This window comes from Suncus etruscus, chromosome 9 (genome assembly GCF_024139225.1).
Source record: "Suncus etruscus isolate mSunEtr1 chromosome 9, mSunEtr1.pri.cur, whole genome shotgun sequence".
Classification (NCBI taxonomy): domain Eukaryota; kingdom Metazoa; phylum Chordata; class Mammalia; order Eulipotyphla; family Soricidae; genus Suncus; species Suncus etruscus.
In genome coordinates this window covers 111079835-111103304 of record NC_064856.1, presented here as the reverse complement: position 1 = coordinate 111103304, position 23470 = coordinate 111079835, and the positions used below count along the sequence as shown (strand labels likewise).

The following is a 23470-nucleotide window of genomic DNA, read 5'->3' as shown; positions in this document are numbered from 1 at the left end:
GGGGGATGGGCGTTTGGTGACTGTCACTGGATACTATTCGCTGTTCCAGGTTTAGTTGCCATTTTCATAGATGTTTTATTATTTTTATTTGTTAAAATTAAAAAAGTTGAATCACAATGAGATACACAGAAATGGTTTGTGATTGAGTTTCAGATGTATAGTGTTCCAACATCTTTCACCAGGACACTTCTCGCCACCAGTGTCCCCAGTTTCCCACCCGTCTAACCTGCCTCTCTCTCTCCCCCTCTCCCTCGCTTTCCTCTCCCCTAACCTCTCCCTTCCCCCTGCCCTTCCCCACTGGATGTTGCCTAGAGTGGTCAGTCCCACAGACACTGTCATAGTGGTCCCTTCTCAATCCTGACTGCTCTTTGTCCCCCCTCGGCCTGTGTTCTGGCTCTCTCTAGAGTTGGGGTATTACTGCCTGACTTTTCTAGCCCCTTGTGAACTTTACAGAGCCTGCAAATCTGAGGCAGTTTTCGTGACCATTCCTGATCCTGAGATAGTCTGTGGTGAGGGGTGTACTGACTCTGGGGTTGAGTCTGACGTGAGCTGTGTCAGAATTGACCTTCACCCCTTCCTGGTCTATGTTTCCTAAGTAGGTGATGGCTCCCCAGAAGGTGCTAGAATGATCGAATTCCTCTGTCTCAACTTCCTTGGAGAGAATTGGCTGCAGGCTTTGGAACAATGAGGCTAATTTAGAGAAAAGCTTGTGGGAAGAGAGAAGTTGCTCTGTAGAACATTCTTTGAAAGTCCAGTGATAAGGTTCCAGGAAGCAGAGATGGCTGAGGTTGAGTGTTTGATCCTAGTGTGGGTCAGTGTCTCCTATTGGCCCCTAAGCATCCCTGGTGGCCCAAACCTGCAGGCTGCAAGATGGTCCCATAAAAAGCAGAAGTATCAGGGTGAGGGGTCCCAGTGGGCTGAGCACAAAGGAAGGAAGGTCTGATTCTGTCACTGGCATGTGATGGTGATCCAGTGTCACCAGGAGTGACCCCTAAGCACTGCCTGATATGGAAAACCAAACCAAACCTATAAAATTCAAAAACAGAGAAGGAAGCAAGTTAGTTCTTTAGTTACTTTTTTCTCTCAGTGCTCAGGGCTACTCCCATCCAGAGGGACGTTGTGCTGCCTGAGTTGGACCAGGATTCTCTGCAGGTAGTGTAGGCTCCAGCCTTTGAGTGACTTTGTTGGGCTCTCAGATATGAATAAAAACATATTTTAGTCTTTTAGGGGCTGGAGCAATAGCAGAGTTGGGAGGGCGCTTGCTTGCCTTGCATGCCGCAACCCTGGTTGATCCCCAGCATCTCATAAGATCCCTGAACACTGTCAGGAGTGATTCCAGGAGTGTGGCCCCAAAGTCAAAAACAAACAAATGTGTTTTAGCCTTTTATTGGGCTGGATTCAGAAATTTAGTGTTGGGAGACAGTGATAGACAGTGGGTAGGACATTTGTCTCGCATGAAGCTGACCCAGACTCGATCCCTAGCACTCTGTATGTTACCCCAACACTGCTAGGAGTGACCGATCGCTGAGCCAGGACTAAGCCCTGAGCACTGTTAGGTAACACCCCTCCCTCTCAAAAAATTAAACAAGAAGGAAAGGAAAGGAAAAGAAAGGAAAGGAAAGGAAAAGAAAGGAAGGGAGGGAGGGAGGGAGAGAGAGAAATAAAGGAAGGAAGGAAGGAAGGAAGGAAGGAAGGAAGGAAGGAAGGAAGGAAGGAAGGAAAAGGAAGGAAGGAAGGAAAAGGAAGGAAGGAAGGAAGGAAAGAGGGAGGGAGGGAGGGAGGAGAAAAGCAGTTCAGTGCTGATAAAGTCTGGGTATTAAGTTCCAGAAAGGTATTAGTGCTATTTTCTGTGAGAGATGTAAGACAGTAAGACAGGTTCCAATAATTGGAATTCAATTAAATATCCGGGCACATGCTCTGGATGCGTTTGGTCCTGGAACCCACAGTCTCCCATCTTCGGTCTGCTGGCCCATCCGCCCCTGTTTTCTCTGGGCTGGGGTTAGTGGCCTGTGTGGACCCATGCCAAGGGGGTGGTAGAGAAAAGGCTGGGGCTGTGTGTGTCCTGTTTGTTTTCCTTCCCCAGAATCACAGTTGGTTCTTTCATCTTCCTCCCTCCCACCCCCATCCCCTGTTATGGGGCCACACCCAGCAGAGCTCAGGGTTTATTCCTGGCAGTGCTTGAGGTACCAAGGATCAAACCCAAGTCTGATTGAATATAAGTAGGCCCTGTGCAAGGCTTGCGCCCTCCCCAATGTGCTGTGGTTCCAGGCCCATAGACTCCTTTTTTTTTTTTTTTTTTTTTTTTGCCATACCTGGCAGCGCTCAGAGGTTACTCCTGGCTATGCGCTCAGAAATCACTCCTGTCAGGTTTGGGGGACCATATGAGATGGTGGGAATTGAACCCAGGTCTGTCCCAGGTTGGCCGTTTGCAAACGCCCTACCGCTATGTTATCTCTCCAGCCCATAATAGGCTCCTTAACTATTTACTTTTATTATGTGGGCTGCAGGGCCACATAATAAAAGTGTGGTGGAGCTGGAGGCCATTCCCAGCAGCATGGGGCCAGGCTGTGCTCAGGAACCAGCAGGACCAGTCCTACGCAGGGTCCTGTCTGCTCGGGTTCTCTGTCACCATCTGGCTCCTTAACTTGCTGGGTCTGTGTTCTGCCACTTGAGCTATCTCATGTGCCCTCCCCCCATACATTTTTTTCAGGGTATGGGGCCACACTTGGCTCAAGGCCTATTTCTGGCTCTGCCTCAGGAATTATTCCCATTTGGGATTAAGAGGACCGACCATATGGGCGCCAGGGATTGAACTCTGGTCAGCCGGTGCAAGATAAGCGCCCGCCAGCCCCCAAAGGAGGATCTTTTTGACTAAGATTGTAGTGAACTGGTTGCTGCAGAGTCATGGGCCTGGTTAGCATTTCTGCAGCATTTCTCTGTTCATGCCTCGGTCCTCTTCGCATTGCCCGCTGAGTTCTCATGGTTTGGATCCTCTGTGGCACTGACCTTGCTGTGATGACTCAATTGTCCCTAAGGCACACTGTCACTTTACTTCCTGCTGCTGAAGCCTGTTGAGCTTGAGCTGCCCTGGGTAAGGGGTGGCGGGCAGCCAGGCTGGGCCCGTGTCTGCCCTGCTGGCTGCCAGCCTTCCGAAGGGACGCGCTCACGCTCTGGACCGGTCACACGGTGGAGAACAGAAGCCCGTCTGTTTGTGCTTGCCCTTGACTGTGCTTTCTGGGGTGTGTGACCGGAAGGGAAACTAGGGCTTGAGGCTATACTGTGGGGCCCTGTTGGCCAGGGTTGGCCATGGTCCCGATGTCTGCTGCCCTAAGTCTTCATTCTCCCTTCCCATCTGCTTGGCACCAACTCCAAGGTGGCCCTTAGCTCTCTCTGCCTCCTGACCAGGGCAGACCCTGGTCTGCTTTCTGGAAACCGGTCCATGCTCTTGGCGATGGTTCTCGGATACTCGTTACTTTTCTTCTAAGAAAAGTATAGGAAAAAATCTGAAATAGGACATCGACACTGGAGAGAGAACATGGGCTTAAGGCGCTTGCCTTGCATGGGGCAGATCCTGGCTAGACCAGGGTACCACATGTAATCTGCCAAGCACAGGACCAGGAGTAGCCCCTGGTCACTGTCAGTTGTGGACTCCCCCCATTAATTTCTCAGCAAACAAAAAAGATTAAAAACTGCTTTATAACACATTCAAGAGTTTGTTTCATTTTGGGGCCATACCTAGCAATGTTCAGGGCTTACTCCTGGCTCTGTGCTCAGTAATTACTCCTGGTGGGGCTCAAGGGACCACTTGGAGTGCCATGTGCCAGCAGGCACCCTCCTTTCTATGCTATCCTTCAGCCCCCTTCATTTTGGTTTTTTGGCCCCATCGGGTGCTGCTCACACACAGAGCCTAAGTTTCAACTCTTTGAGCTGCCACCGCTGCCTCCTCAGATGGCCTGCTTCACTTAGCTGTCCTGTCAGTCCCTTAGTCCTGTTACCTTGAGCTCAACTTACACTTTTACCTGCTCTCTTTACTGTAGGCACATTTCTTTTATGTGTGTGTGTGTGTGTGTTGTGTCCTGGCCTAGTCCAGGCTCTGCTCATTGGCTTGAGGGACCATAATGAGCTAAGCAAGGTCAGCCACATGTGAAGCAAGTGCTTTAATCCCTATCTTGCCCTGGCCCTGATAGAAGGAACATTTCTTGCACGTGGGGACCAGAGCATATTTCAGTTAGTGTTGTCTGAGTTTCTAGCATCATACTTCACTTTATGGAATATATCAATAAGTCTTCCTTAGGGTTTATTGATTGGGGCCTTGCACAAGGACCCTCATTTGTCACCTCAGCTCTGACCCCACCAACACCCCAGCCTTACCAGGAATGACCCCTCAGCTCAGAATTAGGAGGAAGCCTCAGCATCCTGGGGGTAAGCCCCCTCACCTCAAGACTAATTGTTTAGATAAGCCTAGACTTGAGAGTGATCTGAGAGATAGAATAATGTGGTAGGGCCCTTGTTTGCTTTGCATACCGGATAGCCGACCTGTATTTGATCCCCAACTTCTCTTATGGTACCCCAAGGCCCACCAGCAGTGAGCCCTGAGTAGAGACAGAAGTAAACCCTGAGCCCAGCTAGGTGTAGCCTTTTTCCACCAAAAAAGTAGAATTTAGAGGTGCATAGAGATAATATAGAGGGTAAAGCTTTTGTCTTAACCAGGAGTGGCCTCACCCCCCCCCCCAATTGGGACCTTTTTACTAACATTGTCCTGAAATGGTGAGTGTTCTTGAGAATGTTCTCGAGGAGGTTGCCTGTGGGCATTTCATATGTGGTTTAATCCTTGGGATTCTTTTGAGGGGTGGGGTTAGGGGCACACCTAGCAATGCTCAGGGCTTCTGACTCAGGGTTCAAGGGTCAGTCCTGGTGGTGCTTAGGGGACCAGATGTACTGCTGGGGTTCAGTAATATGTTCAGTAATATAATATGCAGCCATGTTACTCTTGGACTAATTCTCTGGCTCCAGTAGTAGACATTTTTATTCATTGTTGTTGTGTGTGCTTGTTTTGGGGTCATACCCAGCAGTATTTAGGGCTTGCTCTTTATTTACTCGGAAGTTACTCCTGGCAGGGCTCAAGGTTCCAAGCCCCAGGTTGGCCACTTTAAGGCAAGCACTCTCCCCGCTGTACTGTCATCACTCTAACCTCAGTAGTGGACACTCTGAGTGTAGTCTGAATTATTTTGGTGGTTTGGAGGATTAAACCCAGGACCTCAGACATGAAGGCAGCATTCTAGTGTTGACCTCCATCCCTGAAGTGGTAGGAATTTGGGATTAATCAGTAGAACAATGTGGCCCTGCAAGGACCATCTTTGTCTGCTTCAAACATCTGGTTTGTCTGGCGCAAACATCCAGTTAAAATGACCTCCAGGGGGGCCAGAGAGATAGCATGGAGGTAAGGTGTTTGCCTTGCATGCAGTAGGACAGTGGCTCAAATCCCAGCATCCCATATGGTCCCCCGAGCCTGCCAGGAATGATTTTCAGCATAGAGCCAGGAGTAACCCTTGAGCGCTGCCGGATGTGACCCCCCCCCAAAAAAAAAAAAAAAAAGAAAGAAAGACCTCCAGGGGCCAGAGTGGTGGAACGGAGCGGTAAAGCATCTGCCTTGTCGGTGCCAGCCTAGGACGGACCGTGGTTCGATCCTCAGTCATTCCATATGGTCCCCCAAGCCAGGAGCGATTTCTGAGCTTATAGCCAAGAATAACCCCTGAACATCACCAGGTGTGGCCCCAAAAGACAAAAATAAATAAAATGGGGCCGGAAAGATAGCATGGAGGTAGGGCGTTTGCTTTTCATGCAGAAGGACGGTGGTTCGAATGCCGGCATCCCATATGGTGCCCTGTGCCTGCCAGGAGCGATTTCTGAGCATAGAGCCAGGAGTAACTCCTGAGCGCTGCCAGGTGTGACCCAAAACCGCCCCCTCCAAAAAAAAAGACCTCCAGGGGCCGGAGCCATAGCACAGTGGTAGGGCATTTGACTTGCACACAGCTAACCTAGTACAGACCCGGGTTCAATTCCCAGCATCCATATGGTCCCCAAGCATGCTAGGAGCGATTTCTGAGTGCAGAGCCAGGAGTAATCTGGGAACACTCTAGGTGTGGTCCAAAACCAAAAAGACCTCCAGTCCCAGCACTCTGAGAGCTTTGGGGATCTGCTGCTCTCCTGTCAGTACAGATGAAACTCAGATGGGAATGTCTCGCTTATCGTATCCTTTCAAAGCTAGACACTTACTGTCCTTTTGTCCCCTACAGAGGTGGCCTCAGTAACATGCTGTTCCAGTGCTCCTTCCCCGACACTCTGGCCACAGTTGGTGACGAGCCACGCACAGTGCTCCTGCGCCTGTATGGGGCCATATTGAAGATGGTGAGTCCTGGTGGCTTGGGGTCTGGGGTGGGATGGGGATCGGGGAGGTGGGGGGGCCTCTGGCTGCTTCTAGCCTCTTCTCAACTGCCCCGGGGAGAGCTGGTGGTGTTTGGGGTATATTAAAGGTAGCAAGACTCATTGCTTTTATTTTAAGTGGGTTCTAAGCTGGTTTCTGTATGTGTCCTAAGGGAATTCTGTATCGACTTCACATTTATTAGCAACTGGGCCAAGTATTCCTAACATTTATTTCCAGATAAAAAGTCTGGTGGTAAAATCTTTATGAGTATTCATGATACTTGGGTTTTCCACACATCAATTAAACTCAAATTTCGGTTGTAGAGTTAGAATGTAACCTTAGTGTCCTGATACAAAAAGCCAGCACCACAGCAGCCTGTGTGTGCCAGGAAGCTGAGTTCCCACTAGTTAGTGCCAGTGGAAGCTGGGTCTGGCTCGAGTCGCCCTCTCCTGATTTTGATTTCAGCCACTTCATTTTCCAAGACCCTTCATTGTTGACATGTCACCAGATGTAGAATTTTCCTGTTCCCTTTTTTATTTTTTTTCTGGCTTTTGGGTTACACACATTCAGGAGTTACTCCTGTCTTTGCGCTCAGAAGTCGCTCCTACCAGGCGCAGGGGACCATATGGGATGCCGGGATTCGAACAGGGGTCAGTCCTCTTGTGTCGTCTGCATGCAAGGCAAATGCTTTACTGCTGTGCTGTCGCTCTGGCCCTGTTCCCCCCTTTCTTTTTTGCATTTTTGTTTTTGTTTTCTTTAACTCTATACTTGGTCTAGTTCATTTTATTCGCCCAACACACAAAGTCCTGGCTGCTGTATTAGCACAGCAATGCCATTTAGTCCCTTCCCTTATGCTTGGAAGAGCCAGGACGCCTCTGTCTGACTTCAGTCCTTCTCGGACCTGTCTCCTTCAATTCAGTCTTCAGAGCAGTCCAGGCCCATGAAAACAGGGTTGGGAAGAATCAGGTCAGACTGGCATGATCGAGGAGTCAGTTCATTTAGAACTGGGCCTGCGGGCTGAATTGATAGCACAGTGGTGAGGGCGTTTACCTTGCACAGTAAACCTGGGTATAATCCCCAGTATCCCATAGGGTTTCCTGAACCTGCCAGGAGTGATTTCTAAGTGCAGAGAGCCAGGAGTAACCCCTGAGCACTGCCAGTTGTGACACACAAACCAAATTAATAAGTTAAAACAAAACAAAACAAAAACTAGGCCTGGGCTTAGAGAGATAGGCCAGCAGGACAAGGCTGCAACTGATCAGGGGTCAGTCCTCAACCTCCCATCTGAGCTCCCCCAGGAGGGATCCTTGAGCATAGATGAGTATGGCCCAAAATCCAAAAAGGAAAAAAAGTAGAAGTGGGCTTGATAGAAGGGATCCTGGGGCCTGAGAGATAGCACAGCAAGTGGCCGACTCAGGATCTATGGTAGTTCGAATCCCGCCATCTCATATGGTCCCCCGTGCCTACCAGGAGTGATTTCTGAGCACAGAGCCAGGAGTAACCCCTGAGCGCTGCTGGGTGTGACCCAAAAACCAAAACCAAAACCAAAACCAAAATAAAGGATATAGGGGATTCTTGTTTGGGGTCTCTCTCCCTCCCTGTCCTGGGGGGTGGGGAGGTGTCAGTGACAGACTCAACAAGGGCAGAGAGTCCTGAGAGTGGGGCATAGCCTTCCCTTACACTGTGCCTGGCAGCGCCAGCTTCTCCTGCAGTGGCACTGGCACTTCCTGCTTGGATATCAGTAGTGGTGGCGGCTGTCTTGACAAAGTCCTGGGCTCTCCATGCCATGCATGGCCACGTCTAAGAGATGCCCCCTCAGCACTCCAGGAAAATAGTTTCCCGGGCTGTTGTTACTTTCTTCCACAGCTAAATTTGGTCTTTAAGTGAAAGCCCGTCTCTGTGGACTCTCATTGAGCCAACAACCATAGCTGCACAGGACGCATTGATGCACCCCCCCCCCCCCAGTGTGTGGGCTCAGGGCAGTGAGGGAAGCCCAGTGCCCTCTGCTGTCTGACTGCACCTGGGCACCAGCCATGGGGGGCTGAGGTTAGAGACGCATTGTCATTGTCACATTTTAGAGGAATTAGCCACCTATGGCCAGCTCTCTGCCACGTACTGCCACGCTCTGCCATGCCCTGCCACGCTATACCTCCTGCTATACCGCTGGAGTAGGTGGAATGTGCATGTAGCTCTGCCCTTACAGAGATCTGCTAGTAGCTAGGAACACTTGGTCCTTTACGAATCCAACTGCCTACTAGTAGTATCTCCTTAAAAGAGTTGAGAGGAAATTTTATATTATTTATTTATTTATTTTGGTTTTTGGGCCATACCCGGTGGTGCTCAGGGGTTACTCCTGGCTGTCTGCTCAGAAATAGCTCCTGGCAGGCACGGGGGACCATATGGGACACAGGGATTCGAACCAATGACCTTTGGTCCTGGATTGGCTGCTTGCAAGGCAAACGCAGCTGCGCTATCTCTCCGGGCCTGGAAATTTTATTTCTTTGGTTTTTGGGTCACACCCGGCGGTGCTCAGGGGTTACTCCTGGCTTTGTGCTCAGAAATTGTTCCTGGCAGGCTCGGGAGATCATATGGATGCCTAGAATCGAACTGGGGTCTGTCCAGGGTTGAACATGTGCAAGGCAGATGCCCTACCACTGTGCTATAGCTCTGGTCCCACTTGAAATCTATTTTCGAGAGAATCACCAATGTCCTTATTTTAGTATCTTTTTTTGGGTTTGTAGTTTGAACCTAGTAAAACCCTATAGCCCAGAGCTTCACGTGAGTAATTTTGGTTTCCTGATTCCTCTGGGTTTAGCAGGTCCCAGCAATGAGTACTTAGGGTGCCCGGCTGCTGTAGGACTCGGTGTCAGCTTTAAAAGTTGAACTTGACTAGGATTTTACCCAAAAATTGTACTTTATTTTTTTCCCCAAATATTTCTACCTGTTTTCCTTTCTTACCCCATTCTGTGAGTGCAGGTCTTATTACTGGTGACAATCAACACAACAGGGCATAAATCTGGCTGACAGGAAGGGAGAGACCTGTAGTCCACACCAAGGCTTTCGTTCCCATCGCCATGGGTACGTTGCCAGAATTCATGGTCAGTTGTGAGAATTTGCAGTAACTGAGAGCTGTGATGAAGCACATGTGTAGAACCCCAATTGATCAGTCATATGACACTCACAAAGCGTGGAGTAAGGATGGCATCAAACCTGGCCTGGCGCATAGGCCCTGCTGTCCTCTCCCCATGGTCAGCATGGACACCACTGCTTCCTCTCCTCAGGGCAGTGGCATCCATGCCTTCCTGGGAAACAGGATTTTCAGAGAGTTGCTTCTGGGCTGACTTGTTTACTTGATGGATGCCCTGTCTGTGCCCTTTTTCTCCTTATATTAAGCTTTGGAAAGTTTTTTAACCTTTGTGAGAATCACAAAGAATAGAATTATTTATGTTTAGAGTTATTTACAGGTGACTTGAGGTAACCTTGACACTTTTCAGCTTCCTCGTTTTTTATCTTGGTCTGTGGAGCAGATACCCCTTATTTCCATAGTCAGAGCAGTGAAGAGCCGAGGCCACACCCTTTACCCCTGAGACTGGCTCCTAGTTCTGCTCAGAGTATTGAGAGAAGAATAGGAATGAGATAAGAAAGAGGTACAGAGTATTAACCAAAGTATTGATCTAAACTTCAAGTGTGATAAATTAACCACTTCGGAACCAGTCTATTTCAGATGAGCTTTAATTTTAATGAAGAGGCTATTTTCCTTAGCTTCATATTCGACAAAAACTGAGTTCAAATGTAAAACCATCATTAACTAAAAGCAAGAGAGGAAAACAAAGAAGTCCTAATTTGCCTTTGCGGAGAGGATGGTATTGTAGGCAAGAGGTCGGAGCAATAAGATCAGCTGTCCATGTAACTGGATTTTTTCCGTTTCTGGTACTGGGAAGGAACGTGTGCTCCACAGTGTCCTGTAGCAGCCTTCTCAGAGAAGCCTGAATGCTGATTACAAATAACCAGTTTGCTTGTTTATCATGAATTGTGGAAGACACAAATGTCAGTACGTATTGTCCATTCAGTGTGACCTGTGCCAGTTGGCACCATGTTGGGGATCCCGTCCCTTCCTATGTCAGAGCAGTGACTGTCACCAGCCCCTCTGTGCATGAATGAGCGAGTCAGCTCGCCAGGCATGAAACGTTCATAACACACATCGACACATCGGAGGTCTCTCGAGTGTTGTCTGGGAAAATGTTTTTATTTTGTTGGGTTTTTTTGTTTTGTTTTGTTTTTAGTAATAGAAGGCTAATCTAGTGCTTGTATGACTACTAACTGTAATAAAATTAAAAGTACCAAGGCACAATGCAGGTATGTGTTGGTGATCGAAAAGAGTGACATTTGGGACATGGTCCTACCCAATTCCAGAAGACAGATTGGGATCCTAACCTCAAAGTAATTTACAAATCAAACTCCAATAAAAAAATGTGGCCCAATCTACAGATGGGATTGCTGCAGAGCTGTTGATCACCATTGGCTGCTGTGAAACTACCTGTCTGGAAGCTTTTCTCTGGGATGAAGGTCCTTTGCTGCCTGGCTGGTGGCCTCCTTGGGTCCCATTTTGGCCCATGGGACAGAGGCTTTTGTCGCTGGTGGCCCAGTACTCAGAATGATCTTAAGCATGTCATGAAAAAAATTTTTTCTGCTTTAAGAAAAAGTTCCCATGTCCGTTGATTACAGTGTGACCAGAGGCATTTCTCAGTTGTCCAAATAGCCTTAAAGGCATTGTACCAGGGGCCAGAGTGATAGAACAGCGGTAGGGTATTTGCCTTGCACATGACTGCCCAGGACGGACCTGGGTTCAATCCCCAGCATCCCATATGGTCCCCCAAACCAAGAGCGATTAAGGCATCAGACCATTTAGCTCTCAGAACCCAAACCTTGCCAAGGTCTGTCCATGCCTTCCTATTTCAAATTTAGTCTCCATATTTCTGAGCGTTTCTTCAGCTCAGACCCTCCTGGGACAGTTTCCAAATCACTTTAGTCCTCCCCCATACCTGCTTTGCTGCCTGCCTTGGATCAGCCAACCCCACACGACTGCTATTTTGACCTATGCCAAGTGTCTTTGTCTTGCCGGTATGACATATTTGGGCTCTAGCATGAAGCCAGGAGAGCTTCTGGTCTCCGGAACGCTGAGGCGCGCTCGGCTGGGCGGCGAGAGGGCAGGGGAATGTACCACTTTAGCTGTGTGCATGTCTTCTCTGCTGCAGGCTTGTCCATGCCGTCGTGCCTGGAGCACTCTGGTTTCCAGGTGACAGACACGATTCACGGTATAGTATATGAGCCCTCGAAGTCGGAGCATCCTCTACAGCTTTCACGTCTTTCTTTAGCTCTGGGTATCAAGAAATGTTTTTGGTTTTGTTTTGTTTTTAAAAAGAAACTGGTAATGCTTTGGTTAAGGGCACCAGCTACGTCGTGTATTGTGCTGCACTGCACGAGGTCCAGTGAGTACAGTTCTAAATGCTGGGGGCAGATGTGTTTTTTCAAGCCCAAGACCAGTTGGCCCCTTCCTTCTGTTTCCTCAGTAGAAAATGGCAACCCTTGGGCACCTGAGAAATGGACCAACCTGGACCGGAGAGGTTAGCCGAGGTGTCTGCTCTTTTCTTCCACTTCTTCCCACAGTGAAGGCATGCTCTGATAATTCAGTCCAAATTAGAAACACGCTTTCTTCCCTGCTCTTATCCACTAGCTTCATTTTTACCTTCCTGAGCCCTCCAGTTCTGCTGGGGAACTCACAGCCCCACTCCAGGAGAGCAGATTCTGCTCACATACAGTCCCAGGACAACACTTAACCTTTGGAGAAGGTGCCACAAAGAGCCTCCTGTTCTGGAAGGGTTTCCACTCCTTTTCTACTGCAATATGTCTGTCAGAGCATTATAGAAGCTCAGTTTTAGCCAGTGGTCTGTCAGGTAGAGCACATTACCTCGTCTGCTTGAGACTGAGACTCTAGGTTCAGTCCCTAGCACTGCCAAAGGTATTTTCCTTTTGAAGTGCTGGTTGTCTCTGGATATTCACCACATCACATCCAGTCTCACAAAGTTCAAAAGGCTTAAACTGGGGCCAGAGCAATAGCACAGTGGGGAAGGCGTTTAGCTTGCACCTGGCAATCCAGGTTTGATCCCTGCTACCCCATGTAGTCCTCTGGTATGACCCCAAATAAAAGGCTTAAGTGAGATAATTTGGGGGGGGGTGGATTATCAGTTCATTTAGTTTTCACCAGGGCCCCCAGCATTGCTTCAAGTCTCAGTGGTGCAGCACTGCCCTAGTGCCAGGATCTACTGTGCTATCCCCAGGGTAGCTGAAGGTTCTCTAGAGCCTGCCACCAACTGGACATCTTTTGTCTTCCTGAATTCCTAGAATTCAGAGGACCTCAGAGAGCTCTATCTAAGTCATTTTTGCTTCACACTTTGATGTCCTACAAAATACTCTCCTTCCTGTTGTAAGCAATCCTAGAAGCAGTGAGGGCAGAATCTGGGAGCAGGGGGACAGTGTTATCCTGCACACAAGGTTCTGGCTGAGCTCTCCTGCTCCTGGGACTGCTGTCCTGCCACCAACAGAGACCAGAGGTGTCACCCCTTTGTCCACAGCCTTTTCTTCCTTCAGTGAGGCAGGAGGAACCAAAAAAAAATTTTTTTTGGTCACTCCCAGCAGTGCTCAGCGATTACTTTCACCTCTGCACTCAGAAACATTCCTGACAGTGCTCAGGGGACCCTATGGGATGCTGAGGATTGAACTTGGGACTGGTGTATGCAAGGCACACACTGTCTCCGTTTGCCCCTGACTTTCTTTTTATTTAAAGTACAGAAGCTTTTTTAAACGCAGCCTTTCAGGAAAGTAGTATTTGAAACCTTATATGGAGGCCTTAGAAAGTACCCACGTGCTTTCAAGGCTCTAGGGTCCTGGACTCACTGCAGGATCAGCCACATCCTGCTCCCTGGGACTTTCTCCTTTAAAGTTCAAGAGGTTTTCTTTTTTATTTTCTTTTTTTTGGTTTTTCGGTCACACCCATTTGATGCTCAGGGGTTACTCCTGGCTAAGCGCTCAGAAATTGCCCCTGGCTTGGGGGGACCATATGGGACGCCGGGGGATAAAACCGAGGTCCTTCCTTGGTCCTTCCTTGGCTAGCGCTTGAAGGTAGACACCTTACCTCTAGCGCCACCTTGCCAGCCCCTTTTCTTTTCTTTTCTTTTCTTTTCTTTTCTTTTTTTTTTTTTTTTTTTTTTTTTTTTTTTTGTGGTTTTGGGGTCACACCCGGCAGTGCTCAGGGGTTTTTCCTGGCTCCGTGCTCAGAAATTGCTCCTGGCATTTGGGATGCCGGGATTCGAACCGATGACCTTCTGCATGAATGGCAAATGCCTTACCTCCATCTATCTCTCCGGCCCCTTTTTCTTTTCTTTTCTTTCTTTCTTTTCTTTTCTTTCTTTCTTTCTTTCTTTCTTTCTTTCTTTCTTTCTTTCTTTCTCTTTCTTTCTTTCTTTCTTTCTTTCTTTCTTTCTTTCTTTTTCTTTCTTTCTTTCTTCTTTCTTTCTTCTTTCTTTCTTTCTTTCTTCTTTCTTTCTTTCTTTCTTTTTCTTTCTTTCTTTCTTTCCTCTCTCTCTCTCTCTCTCTCTCTCTCTCTCTCTCTCTTTCTTTCTTTCTTTCTTTCTTTCTTTCTTTCTTTTCTTTCTTTTCTTTTTTGTAATCCTTTTAGCTAATAGAATTGTACTTTTAGGGCCCGGAGAGATAGCACAGCGGCGTTTGCCTTGCAAACAGCCGATCCAGGACCAAAGGTGGTTGGTTCAAATCCCGGTGTCCCATATGGTCCCCCGTGCCTGCCAGGAGCTATTTCTGAGCAGACAGCCAGGAGTAACCCCTGAGCATCGCCGGGTGTGGCCCAAAAAACAAACAAACAAACAAACAAACAAAAAAGAATTGTACTTTTAGAAAGTTAGGTTTTGAGGGGAGAGGGTTGTGCCATACCTGGTTACTCCTGTTTACACTCAGAAATCATTCCTGACAGGCTCAGGACCATGTGGGACGCCGGGAATCGAACAAGGGCCCATCTGGGGTTGCCTGTATGCAAGGCAAATGCCCTACAACGGTGCTATTGCTTGGGCCCCAGAAGTTAGGTTTTTAAATTACAAAGATTTGAATAATCAGCCAGTTTTAGGGGCTGGAGAGAGGTGAATTCTTGGCACTGCCTGGTCAGAGCAAAACCCAAACCAAACCAGTACATGTTCAGGGCAGGAGGGATGGCCCAAAGGGGCCTGTACACACACCGGCTCTGCCTGCCAGGTTTTAACCCCAGCACCAAATACCTCCCCTAGTAGTGAGGTGGGAGTGGCCCCCCTGAGAAGTGCCACTGTGAGCCCCCAGCCCCAAATTAAAAAAAAAAATTGGTCTTAGCATTTTCCTTTGGTAGGGCCATACCCCAAGGTGGCAGTAGGCACGAGAGTGTCCAGGATTGAACTCGACCCTGCCAGGCCCATGTACTACCACCTGGGTTACCTCCCCAGACCCATACCTGGTGCTGCCCAGGGGCTACTCCTGGCTCTGTGCTCGGGAGTGACCATGGTGATACTTGGCTCCTCATGTGGTGTTGACGATCAAAAGTGGGATCATGATTTCCCACACTTACCTTCAATTCTTCTTGACAGTTATTTTGGAGGGCCACACCTGGCAAAGCTCAGAGTTGCCTCCTGGCTCTGCTCAGGAATGACCATGGCAGATTCCAGAGACCATATGAGATGCTGGGGATTGCAGTTGGATTTAGCCATGGGCAAGTAAGGTCTCTCCCTGCTGTGCTATTGCTCTGGATTTAAACTGTCTGAAATGCTGTCTCTTTGATCTGCTTTATTTCCTCTCTCACAACCTTATGAATTTCCGACCCACAGCCCTTAGCTTCCCTCCCACACCAACAGACTAGAAAAGGTGGGGGGCTATGTATGAGCATCTTTAGGGTGAGCCTCACAGTGCTGGGCCTCATCAGAGCTTCCAAAGCACTTTTTTCAGGTGCGGGTCACTCCTGGAAGAGTTCAGGGTCCCATTCTAGGCTCTGTGCTCAAGTATCACTTCTTCTGGCTGGTCTCTTGGGGATTCTGTGTGATGCCAGGATCCAACTTGTACCAGCCAATAGTAGGTCCCCAGGTAGCCCCTTATGAAATATCTATTAAAAGTATTCAGAGCTTGGGCCCGGAGAGATAGCGCAGCGGCGTTTGCCTTGCAAGCAGCCGATCCAGGACCAAAGGTGGTTGGTTCGAATCCCGGTGTCCCATATGGTCCCCTGTGCCTGCCAGGAGCTATGTCTGAGTAGACAGCCAGGAGTTAACCCCTGAGCACCGCCGGGTGTGGCCCAAAAACCAAAAAAAAAAAAAAAAAAAAAAAAGTATTTAGAGCCAGCTGTTTTTGTGCTCTGTATGTGTTTATACGGATTATACACACATACACACACATACACAGATATGCTTATATTTGAGGTGGGTTTCTGGTGGTCCTCGGGACCATCTGGGGTGTCAGGATTGGACCAGGATCAGTCCAAGCAGGCAGGCCGGTTCCTTCCCCCTCTATTGGCTCCCGACCTTGTGCACCATTCTTTCTCAGCCCTTTGGAGCTAATGTCTTGTACATGGGTTTTCCTTCCTGTCCTTTCTGAACTCCAGATTTCTCTGACTTCTCTTTGACTGACTCATGTCAGTTGGCCTCTTCTGGTGTTTTTAGATGAGCTGTGGTGCGTGCCTTTCTGGCATTTCCCTTCTGAGGGACCAAGAGCCCTCGCCCTTCTGTACTGAGGAAACAGAACCGGGGCTCAACAGAAGTCCCTCCAGCCGTCAAGATGGTGCTCTGGGTCAGGAGGGGAGGGGAGGGCATGGGCAGGATAGGACATTCATTATTCGTGGGATTATTTTTTTGCTTCACTGTGCCAGTACACTAGGAGAATGGCCTCAGGAAAGCAGTCCATTGGCGACTTGGAATGAAGTGACTAGTTAGTAGAGCACCATCCGACGAGAGAAGGGGACTTCTGTTGGTTAAATGACCCATTTGCTGCATCCCCCTATGAAAAGAGTTGGGAAAATAATAGTGTGGGAATAACCCTTGTCTTCTAGAACTTGTGCAGGTCAAATCCCATTACAGCCGAGTGCACCGGGCCATGAAGCTCCCTTGCTGTCAGAGGGTATATCTGAGTAAAGACCCTTTTGGACCTGAACTTGCCTGGGTACAGAAGCAGCAGGAGGGACTGTCTCAAGGTCCCTCAGGCCTATTCCCTGTTCTAATGAACACAGTCCGGTGTGAGCCGACCGTGGTCTGGCCGCTCTGCTCTGCGCCCCGCTGGGCTTCTTTAAAGACAATGGGGGAGCATTTCTTGGAGCCCACAAGGTACTGTTGGGGCAGAACAACAATAAGACAGCAATGGAGCCTTTTCAAGAGGAACCCTGGGGTGAGGAGACACTGAAGGGACGGTGCCAGGCAGCCCAGCAAAGGGGATATTCTGGGAGAGGCCAGAGTCTCTCTCCTCCCTGAGTAAATCAGCAGAGTTCCCCAACCCTGCCTTGGCTCCTCACGCAGGGTGCTGCCACAGCATCTCCCAAGTGCTCCCTGTTTGGATTTTGTAGCTTCCATTTGTAATGGGATTTCACCTGTGGAACCTTTCCATCAGAGAAACACAGATGAAACGGATGAAAATAGCAAATAATTCCCCATTTGTATGCTCTGTACTTCGTACGAAATGGACTTACTTGTGTGCTGAAATGTGAATGACATGATGGTGCCTACGTGCAAGCCCTTTTGCAGATACTTCGTGTCCTAGAGGGTGGAGCAGGCACGCTTAGAGCAGGGCTGAGCTGGCGGGTCTCTACGGGCCCAGGGCCAGCGCCATTGTTGCTCACTGCGGCCTTTCTTCCCACCTCCATGCAGGGAGTTTTGATAAAGCTGTGGAGTGGAAAGGTATGTTTTTCCTGGGTCTTCAAGAATCTTGGCCCTTTACATTTGATAAGAGCCTTATTTAGGGGCACCCTTGGGTGTCTGATTTTATACAGACTTAGTTTAATTGCAATAAGGGGTGCCTTACTAGAGACAATACTCAAATGGGAGCTTTGGGTCTGGTTGAGTTTATTTTCCTCCACCCCCTTCAGTGACAGAAGATGTCAGTGACAGCTGAGCGAGAGTGTCTAAGAGCTCGGTGTGGTGGCTTTGATCCTGCATCCCGGTCAGTCACAGTTTTGTTGAGGACTGTAATGTCCGAGTGTCCCTTCAGATCTGCCTCTGGGCACTCAGCGTAGGAACTTGGCCGCATCCCCACCCTCCTCTTCAGGGGTGCTAATGAGGTGCCCAGCCTGGTGCACAGGGCCCAGGCAGGCAGCTGGGCTGGAGAGCGGGTCTGTCTTGTGGCCTGCCCGCTGCTCCTTCCCTGCTCCATGCTCAGCACGGCCCTGGGCTAAGCCATGTTGGGCCAGGAGCTTCCTAGCAGGGCCCACTCAAGCCGGTGTCTTTAGAAGGCCTGGCCAGTAGGAGATCTCTGCCGCCTTTCCTTGAGTCATGATATCTGGAAAAGGCTGGCAGGGCTCCGAGGCCCACAGCTGCCCCGCCTGAACCCACATCCCTTTCCTGGTGCGTTATGGGGACCGTGGTGCACACGTGTGAGACTTGCTCTGAGCACACGTTGGGCTGAGAATTGCTTGGTGGGGATCGGGATGGGTCGTCAACCCTGACTATCCCGGTGGTTGCAGTTTGTCTGTCTGCTGAGTGTCCCCGTCTCACCGGAAGTGTTTGCTTTCTCTCATTCCTAGCGGTCCTGTAATAAGGAGGGATCCGAACAAGCTCAGAAAGAAACTGAATTTCAAGTAAGTAATGTGAGGAGTGACCCTGTCTCTGCCTACCTGGCCATCTGTCTTAAGTGACCGTGGCAGCCATCATGTCCTGGTCCTGCCAAGAGGGTAGGGAGTGGGCAGGCATGAGTCGTGTTTTGGTGCCCGGGGGATCGTTTGGATCTGGCTGTGCATGTTCTCTGGTGTGGGGTACCCAGTTCCCTAGCTGCCTGCCGCTGCATCTTGGAGCAGGCAACAGTATGTGGGTATGTGTGACACTCAGCTTGTCCCTTCATCGTGCCACCCACCCCCACTCAAGAACACACAGGAGATAGTGGGCCACATCTAGGCGGAGGAAGGGTAGACAGATGGTCTAACGGAGCAGACAGCAGCAGTGAGTGGCCTATCCATGGCCTCCTTGCTCTGAGTTCCTGGCCCACTGCAGCCAGGCTGGCCCACATAGACTTTTGTGTTCCTCGTGCCTCTTGCCAGGTTCTGGTTTATTCTGTGGCCTGTTGTCAAGTTCCGTGGGCTTATGCTGACCCCTACTCTTTAGAGTGTCCTCAGGAGGCCAAACTTTGGCTCCCTCCCCTTTCTGGGCCCTGAACCTGCTGCCAGGAGGATCCTGCCTGGCCCAGAGTCCCTCCTGTGCCCTCTTTCTTAGGCCCCGCCCCTAGCCCTGGAACTGCAACTGGAAGCTTAGAGCTGGGTGGCATGTCTGCTGGAAGTGGCTTGGTCCTGTGCCAACTTCCTTGCTGCTTCACCAGCTCCCCACATCCCCTTTCCCTTGCCCCAACCTGCGCAGGAACCTAGGGCCCCTTCCTCACGCATCCTCCCCTCCCTGTGCCCTTCCCTCTGCTCCACAGCCCTACTAGGAGTCTGGGCTTCTTCCTGGGCTGCAACCGCCTGTCCTCCTCTTTCCCATTCCCCCACTTCCTACCTCCACCACCTCCTGTGTCCATGGACAGTCTGACCATTTGGCTTCTTGCTAGAACATTCCCTTCTCAATTCTCTCTGTCCCTGAGGACCTTTGTAGTCCTGTTCCCCCACCCCTTTCAGTTTGTCCTGAAGGGTGTGGTCCTTCTGGGGCTGGGCAGTTTTAGTGTCCCCCACCACATACTCTATACACTGACAGGAGCCGCTATTCCTGGGCCCCTGTGAGTGTTCTTGTTCCTCACAGCCTGCTTTGTGTGGGTGCAATGAGAAGCGTCCACCCCCTGGTGGTAGCATGTTTCTGCTCCCGTGGTCTGGGGTGCAGGTTCTGGAGACTGCCTGGGTCTTCCGCAGGCCTTGGTCCCAGAGGACAGGCTTCTGGTTGTTGTGTCTGTGTGGCCCCGTGACATCATCATATAACTTCGCCGCTGCTCCTTGTTTTACTGGGCCCGCCGTCCAGAGGGTGGTTGTGGTGCTGATGCTGTTTGAGTTCCCCAGTCACTCAGATGCAGTGGAGAGGGGAGGAATCTGTTTCTTTTTCTCGCCCTCTCTGCCACCCCAGGAATAGCCAGGGACTCTATCTAGAACTGGTAGAGTTTGCTGCAAGCCATCAAGTCCCGCCAACCTTGCCCCTCCTTGTCAACCGCGCCTGTCATCTGTCGTCCGAGCCCTGATTTCTGGGCTGAACTGTGATCAGGCCAGAGCAGGGATTGCTCTTGGCAGGACAGGAGAGTCAGTCCTCACCCTTATCTAGCCTTCCAGGTCTGTCTTCTTCCTCAAAAGAATTTCGGGAGATGAGCAGCAAAGTAGAAACAGACTTGATTTAGTAATTCTGAGGAAGGGGAGGGAGGGAAAGGGACACACCCAAAAGGATGGGAAGAGGCAGGTGTCAAAGTTCAGATCTGGAAGGGAGTCTTGGCAGCATATGCTCTGCAACATGTACGGAACGACTCAAGACCCAGGCAGCATATTTGCTTCCTTAATCCTAGAGTCCTCCTCAGAGGTTCACCCCTACCCCATGCTGCGGCTTCTCAGATCGGGGTCTGTTGCTGAGTGGCTACACGGAAAGAGCTGGGGATAGTAGATGGTCGTTCCTAACCTTCTTTTGGCCCTTTGTTCCTGGAGGGGTCCAGTCTTCTCTGGGCCTGCAGTAACTCCAGGTTAAGGTCTAGTCAGCCCTTTACAGTGTCCACCAGGTGGGTCCTGGCAGCCTTGAGCTAGTGAGTTAACTCTTCCAATCCTGCCTCCCTCCCATGGAAACTCCCTCCCGGGGGCCCTTTTCCTGCCTACCTGCTGAAGCCTCAGGGTTACTGCATGTGTGACTGAGGTTCATTCTGGGGCACCAGTGTTGTCACTGCAAAAGCTAAGGACAGCTGGGCTTTCCCAGGCTTCTGTGAAGCCAGTTCTGGGAAAGGGTTTCCTCCCTCCCCAGCATTATGTCCCTGCTGACCTTTGCTCTGTTGGGCTTGTGACAGGAGGCACCTTGGTTTCCTCACTTTCTGATCCCCATCTAGGTCCCAGGACTCACTGCTCGCACCTTTACCAACTCATACAGAGGATAGGCACACTCTAACCTGCTGAGTCCTCCACTCCTGGCTGTGTGTGCTCCCTCAGCTTTAGGAGGTTCTGGGAGTACCCATGATGGCTCTCCTAGGCACCTTATATTAGTGAGTGGTGTGTAAATGCTGTGCTTCCCAAACCCCCAGAGTGGCGTGGTGTATAAACCGAGAAACAGAAATTCTAGCCTGTTGAAGTTAGATCTGTTTATGGACAGTGAGCCCTGAGCACAACCAGGAGTGGCCCCCAAACCAGGACAGAGAAAGTAAGTCTGGGACAAATACTCCAGGAGCTGCAGACAGTGCCAGATGGTTGGACCCTGCACTGCAGTCTGGGTACCAGTGGGCAGCCCTGGGCATAGGCCATGTGGCTGTAGGCCACATCGTTCGAGTTAGGGAGGGCACAATTTGGTACTTGGCAGTCAAGCTGTAGCCTGGAGTTTTCACCTCTTGTGGGATCCACTCTTGGGATCCATCCTCATGTTGTGGGGGCGGGTTCCAGCAAAGCCATCGCCCTTCAGGGTATCCAAAGGCCTGTGAACCACCACGACTTTATTCCTTTCTGCAGTTCCAGGGTCACACATCAGTGTCCTCCGCAGGCTGGTCAGGGCCCTGCTGAGCCACTTCATCGAGGCTGCACTGGGCCTGGGAATTGGCTGTGGGTTGGATTTTCTTCCTCTTGGGCTCCGTCCTCAGGCATGTCACTCTTGTGATGAAGATTTCTAACTGGGCAGGGGTAATGTGTGGCCGCCAAGCACAACTCTGGGTTTCAACTCCCCTACCATCCCTGTGGTCCTGATATCCCCAGAGCTACCTAGGTTACTATGAACAGCTTCCACCGCCCTTGGCACATTGGGGGGTGAGTCCAGATCAAGTATTAGGACAGAGAAGTTGGTCAGTGATCTGGGCACTTGTCTTGCATGAGGTGGCCCCACCTATATATGGTGTGGTTGTGACGTGACCTTTGACAAAGTACCATGGCCAGGACCTATGAAAATTCAGAAATCAATAGAAGCAATGAAATATTGATGAGAGATTCTATTTTGGGACTAGTGGCCTCCACTAAGCCCGAGTATTCAACTCATCAATAACGAGTGGGTTTCCGCCAGTCACTCCTCCCCCTGTCTTTCCTGTGTAAGGGACTGAGCTGGGGGGATGAGGCCCTGGGGCCCTAGGGCTGTTGGCTGTACAGTGGTGACCGTGTCCTTGCTGTGTTGCAGGGCGCTGAAGCAATGGTGCTGGAGAGCGTGATGTTCGCCATCCTTGCTGAGAGGTCGCTGGGACCCAAGCTCTATGGTATCTTTCCCCAGGGCCGCCTGGAGCAGTTCATACCGGTAAGAGGCACTTGTCCCCACTGCAGAGTCCCTGACTCTTCTTTTTTTTTTTTTTTTGCTTTGTTTTTTGGGCCACACCGGCAGTGGTGTTCAGGAGTTATTTCTGGCTCTGCACTTAGAAATTACTCCTGGCAGTCTCTGGGGACCCTATGGGATGCTGGGAATAGAACCCAGGTTCGTCCCAGGTTGGCCCCGTATAAGACAAACGTCCTATTACTCTAGCCCCAGAGTCCCCGTCTCTGAGCTAAACTCACTCATGTGGCACTGTCACTCCTGGACTCTCCTGAGGCCTCATGCAGTTTCTCTCTGTCCTGCCCACACATTCTCACTCACAGATGTGGCCCCAAATCACAGTCACCAGCAGTGTGTCGATTGCTGAGCCTGAGTGAGGCCTCAGGTCTGAGGCCAACACTATACGGTCCCCCCCCCCCCCAACTCTGCTTTGTTCGGGCACACCTTCCCACTGGGCAAGACTCAGATGCTTCAGGGTTGGCGCTGCTGCTTGTGGAAGTCTTCTCTCTTTTTTTTTTTTTTTTTTGGTTTTTGGGTCACACCCGGCAATGCTCAGGGGTTACTCCTGGCTCCCTGCTCAGAAATTGCTCCTGGCATGCTCGGAGGACCATATGGGATGCCTGGATTTGAACCAATGACCTTCTGCATGAAAGGCAAACGCCTTACCTCCATGCTATTTCTCCGGCCCCGGGAGTCTCGTCTTATTCCACCTTCTGATCCTGTCTTACTCCAGAGCCGGCGGTTAGACACAGAAGAATTAAGTTTGCCAGGTATTTCTGCAGAAATAGCTGAGAAAATGGCCACATTTCATGGCATGAAAATGCCCTTCAATAAGGAACCAAAATGGCTGTTTGGAACCATGGAGAAGTAAGTCTGGGGGGTCTCTGACTCCAGCATCACTTGCTTGTGGCCCCTCAGGGGGCAGGGAAAGACCCTGGTTGCAGTGACCATGGTGGGCTGGGGGAATCATTCCCTGAAGGCCACAGCCTCTGAGCACAATTTGTGGTCCCTTCCCTGTCAGGTATCTGAACCAAGTACTGAGAATTAAATTTACTGGAGAAGCCAGAGTCAAACAGTTCCACACACTTCTCAGCTACAATCTGCCTCAGGAACTGGAAAACCTGAGGTGAGCAGCCTTTGTCCTGCCCAACGTTCAAACACCTGTCTGTCTGCCTGCCTACCTGCCCATCTGACTGTCCATCTGCTTCTCTGCCTATTCCACAAAGGCAGCCTTCATTGTTTCTCTACATTGTTCAGTGCTGCCTCAGGCCTGGCATTTTCTCTGCGATCTGTAGGGTAGGCCTGTCCCTGAGTCAGCTGGAGCCGAAAGGGTCTTTGAGAGTCTCAGTGCTGCTGTGTGCATCCCGGGGGCCTTCACACCTTTGGG

The 23470-nt window shown here is 50.2% G+C and overlaps 1 protein-coding gene across 1 annotated transcript in view; it reads left to right on the top strand.

The window, feature by feature from the left end:
* CHKA (choline kinase alpha) overlaps positions 1-23470 on the top strand; it is a 42494-nt gene that overhangs the window by 10394 nt on the left and 8630 nt on the right. The window contains 5 exon segments of the mRNA XM_049781217.1: positions 6297-6408; positions 18231-18284; positions 21958-22071; positions 22817-22950; positions 23105-23209. Of these exon segments, the coding sequence (XP_049637174.1) occupies positions 6297-6408; positions 18231-18284; positions 21958-22071; positions 22817-22950; positions 23105-23209 (519 nt within the window).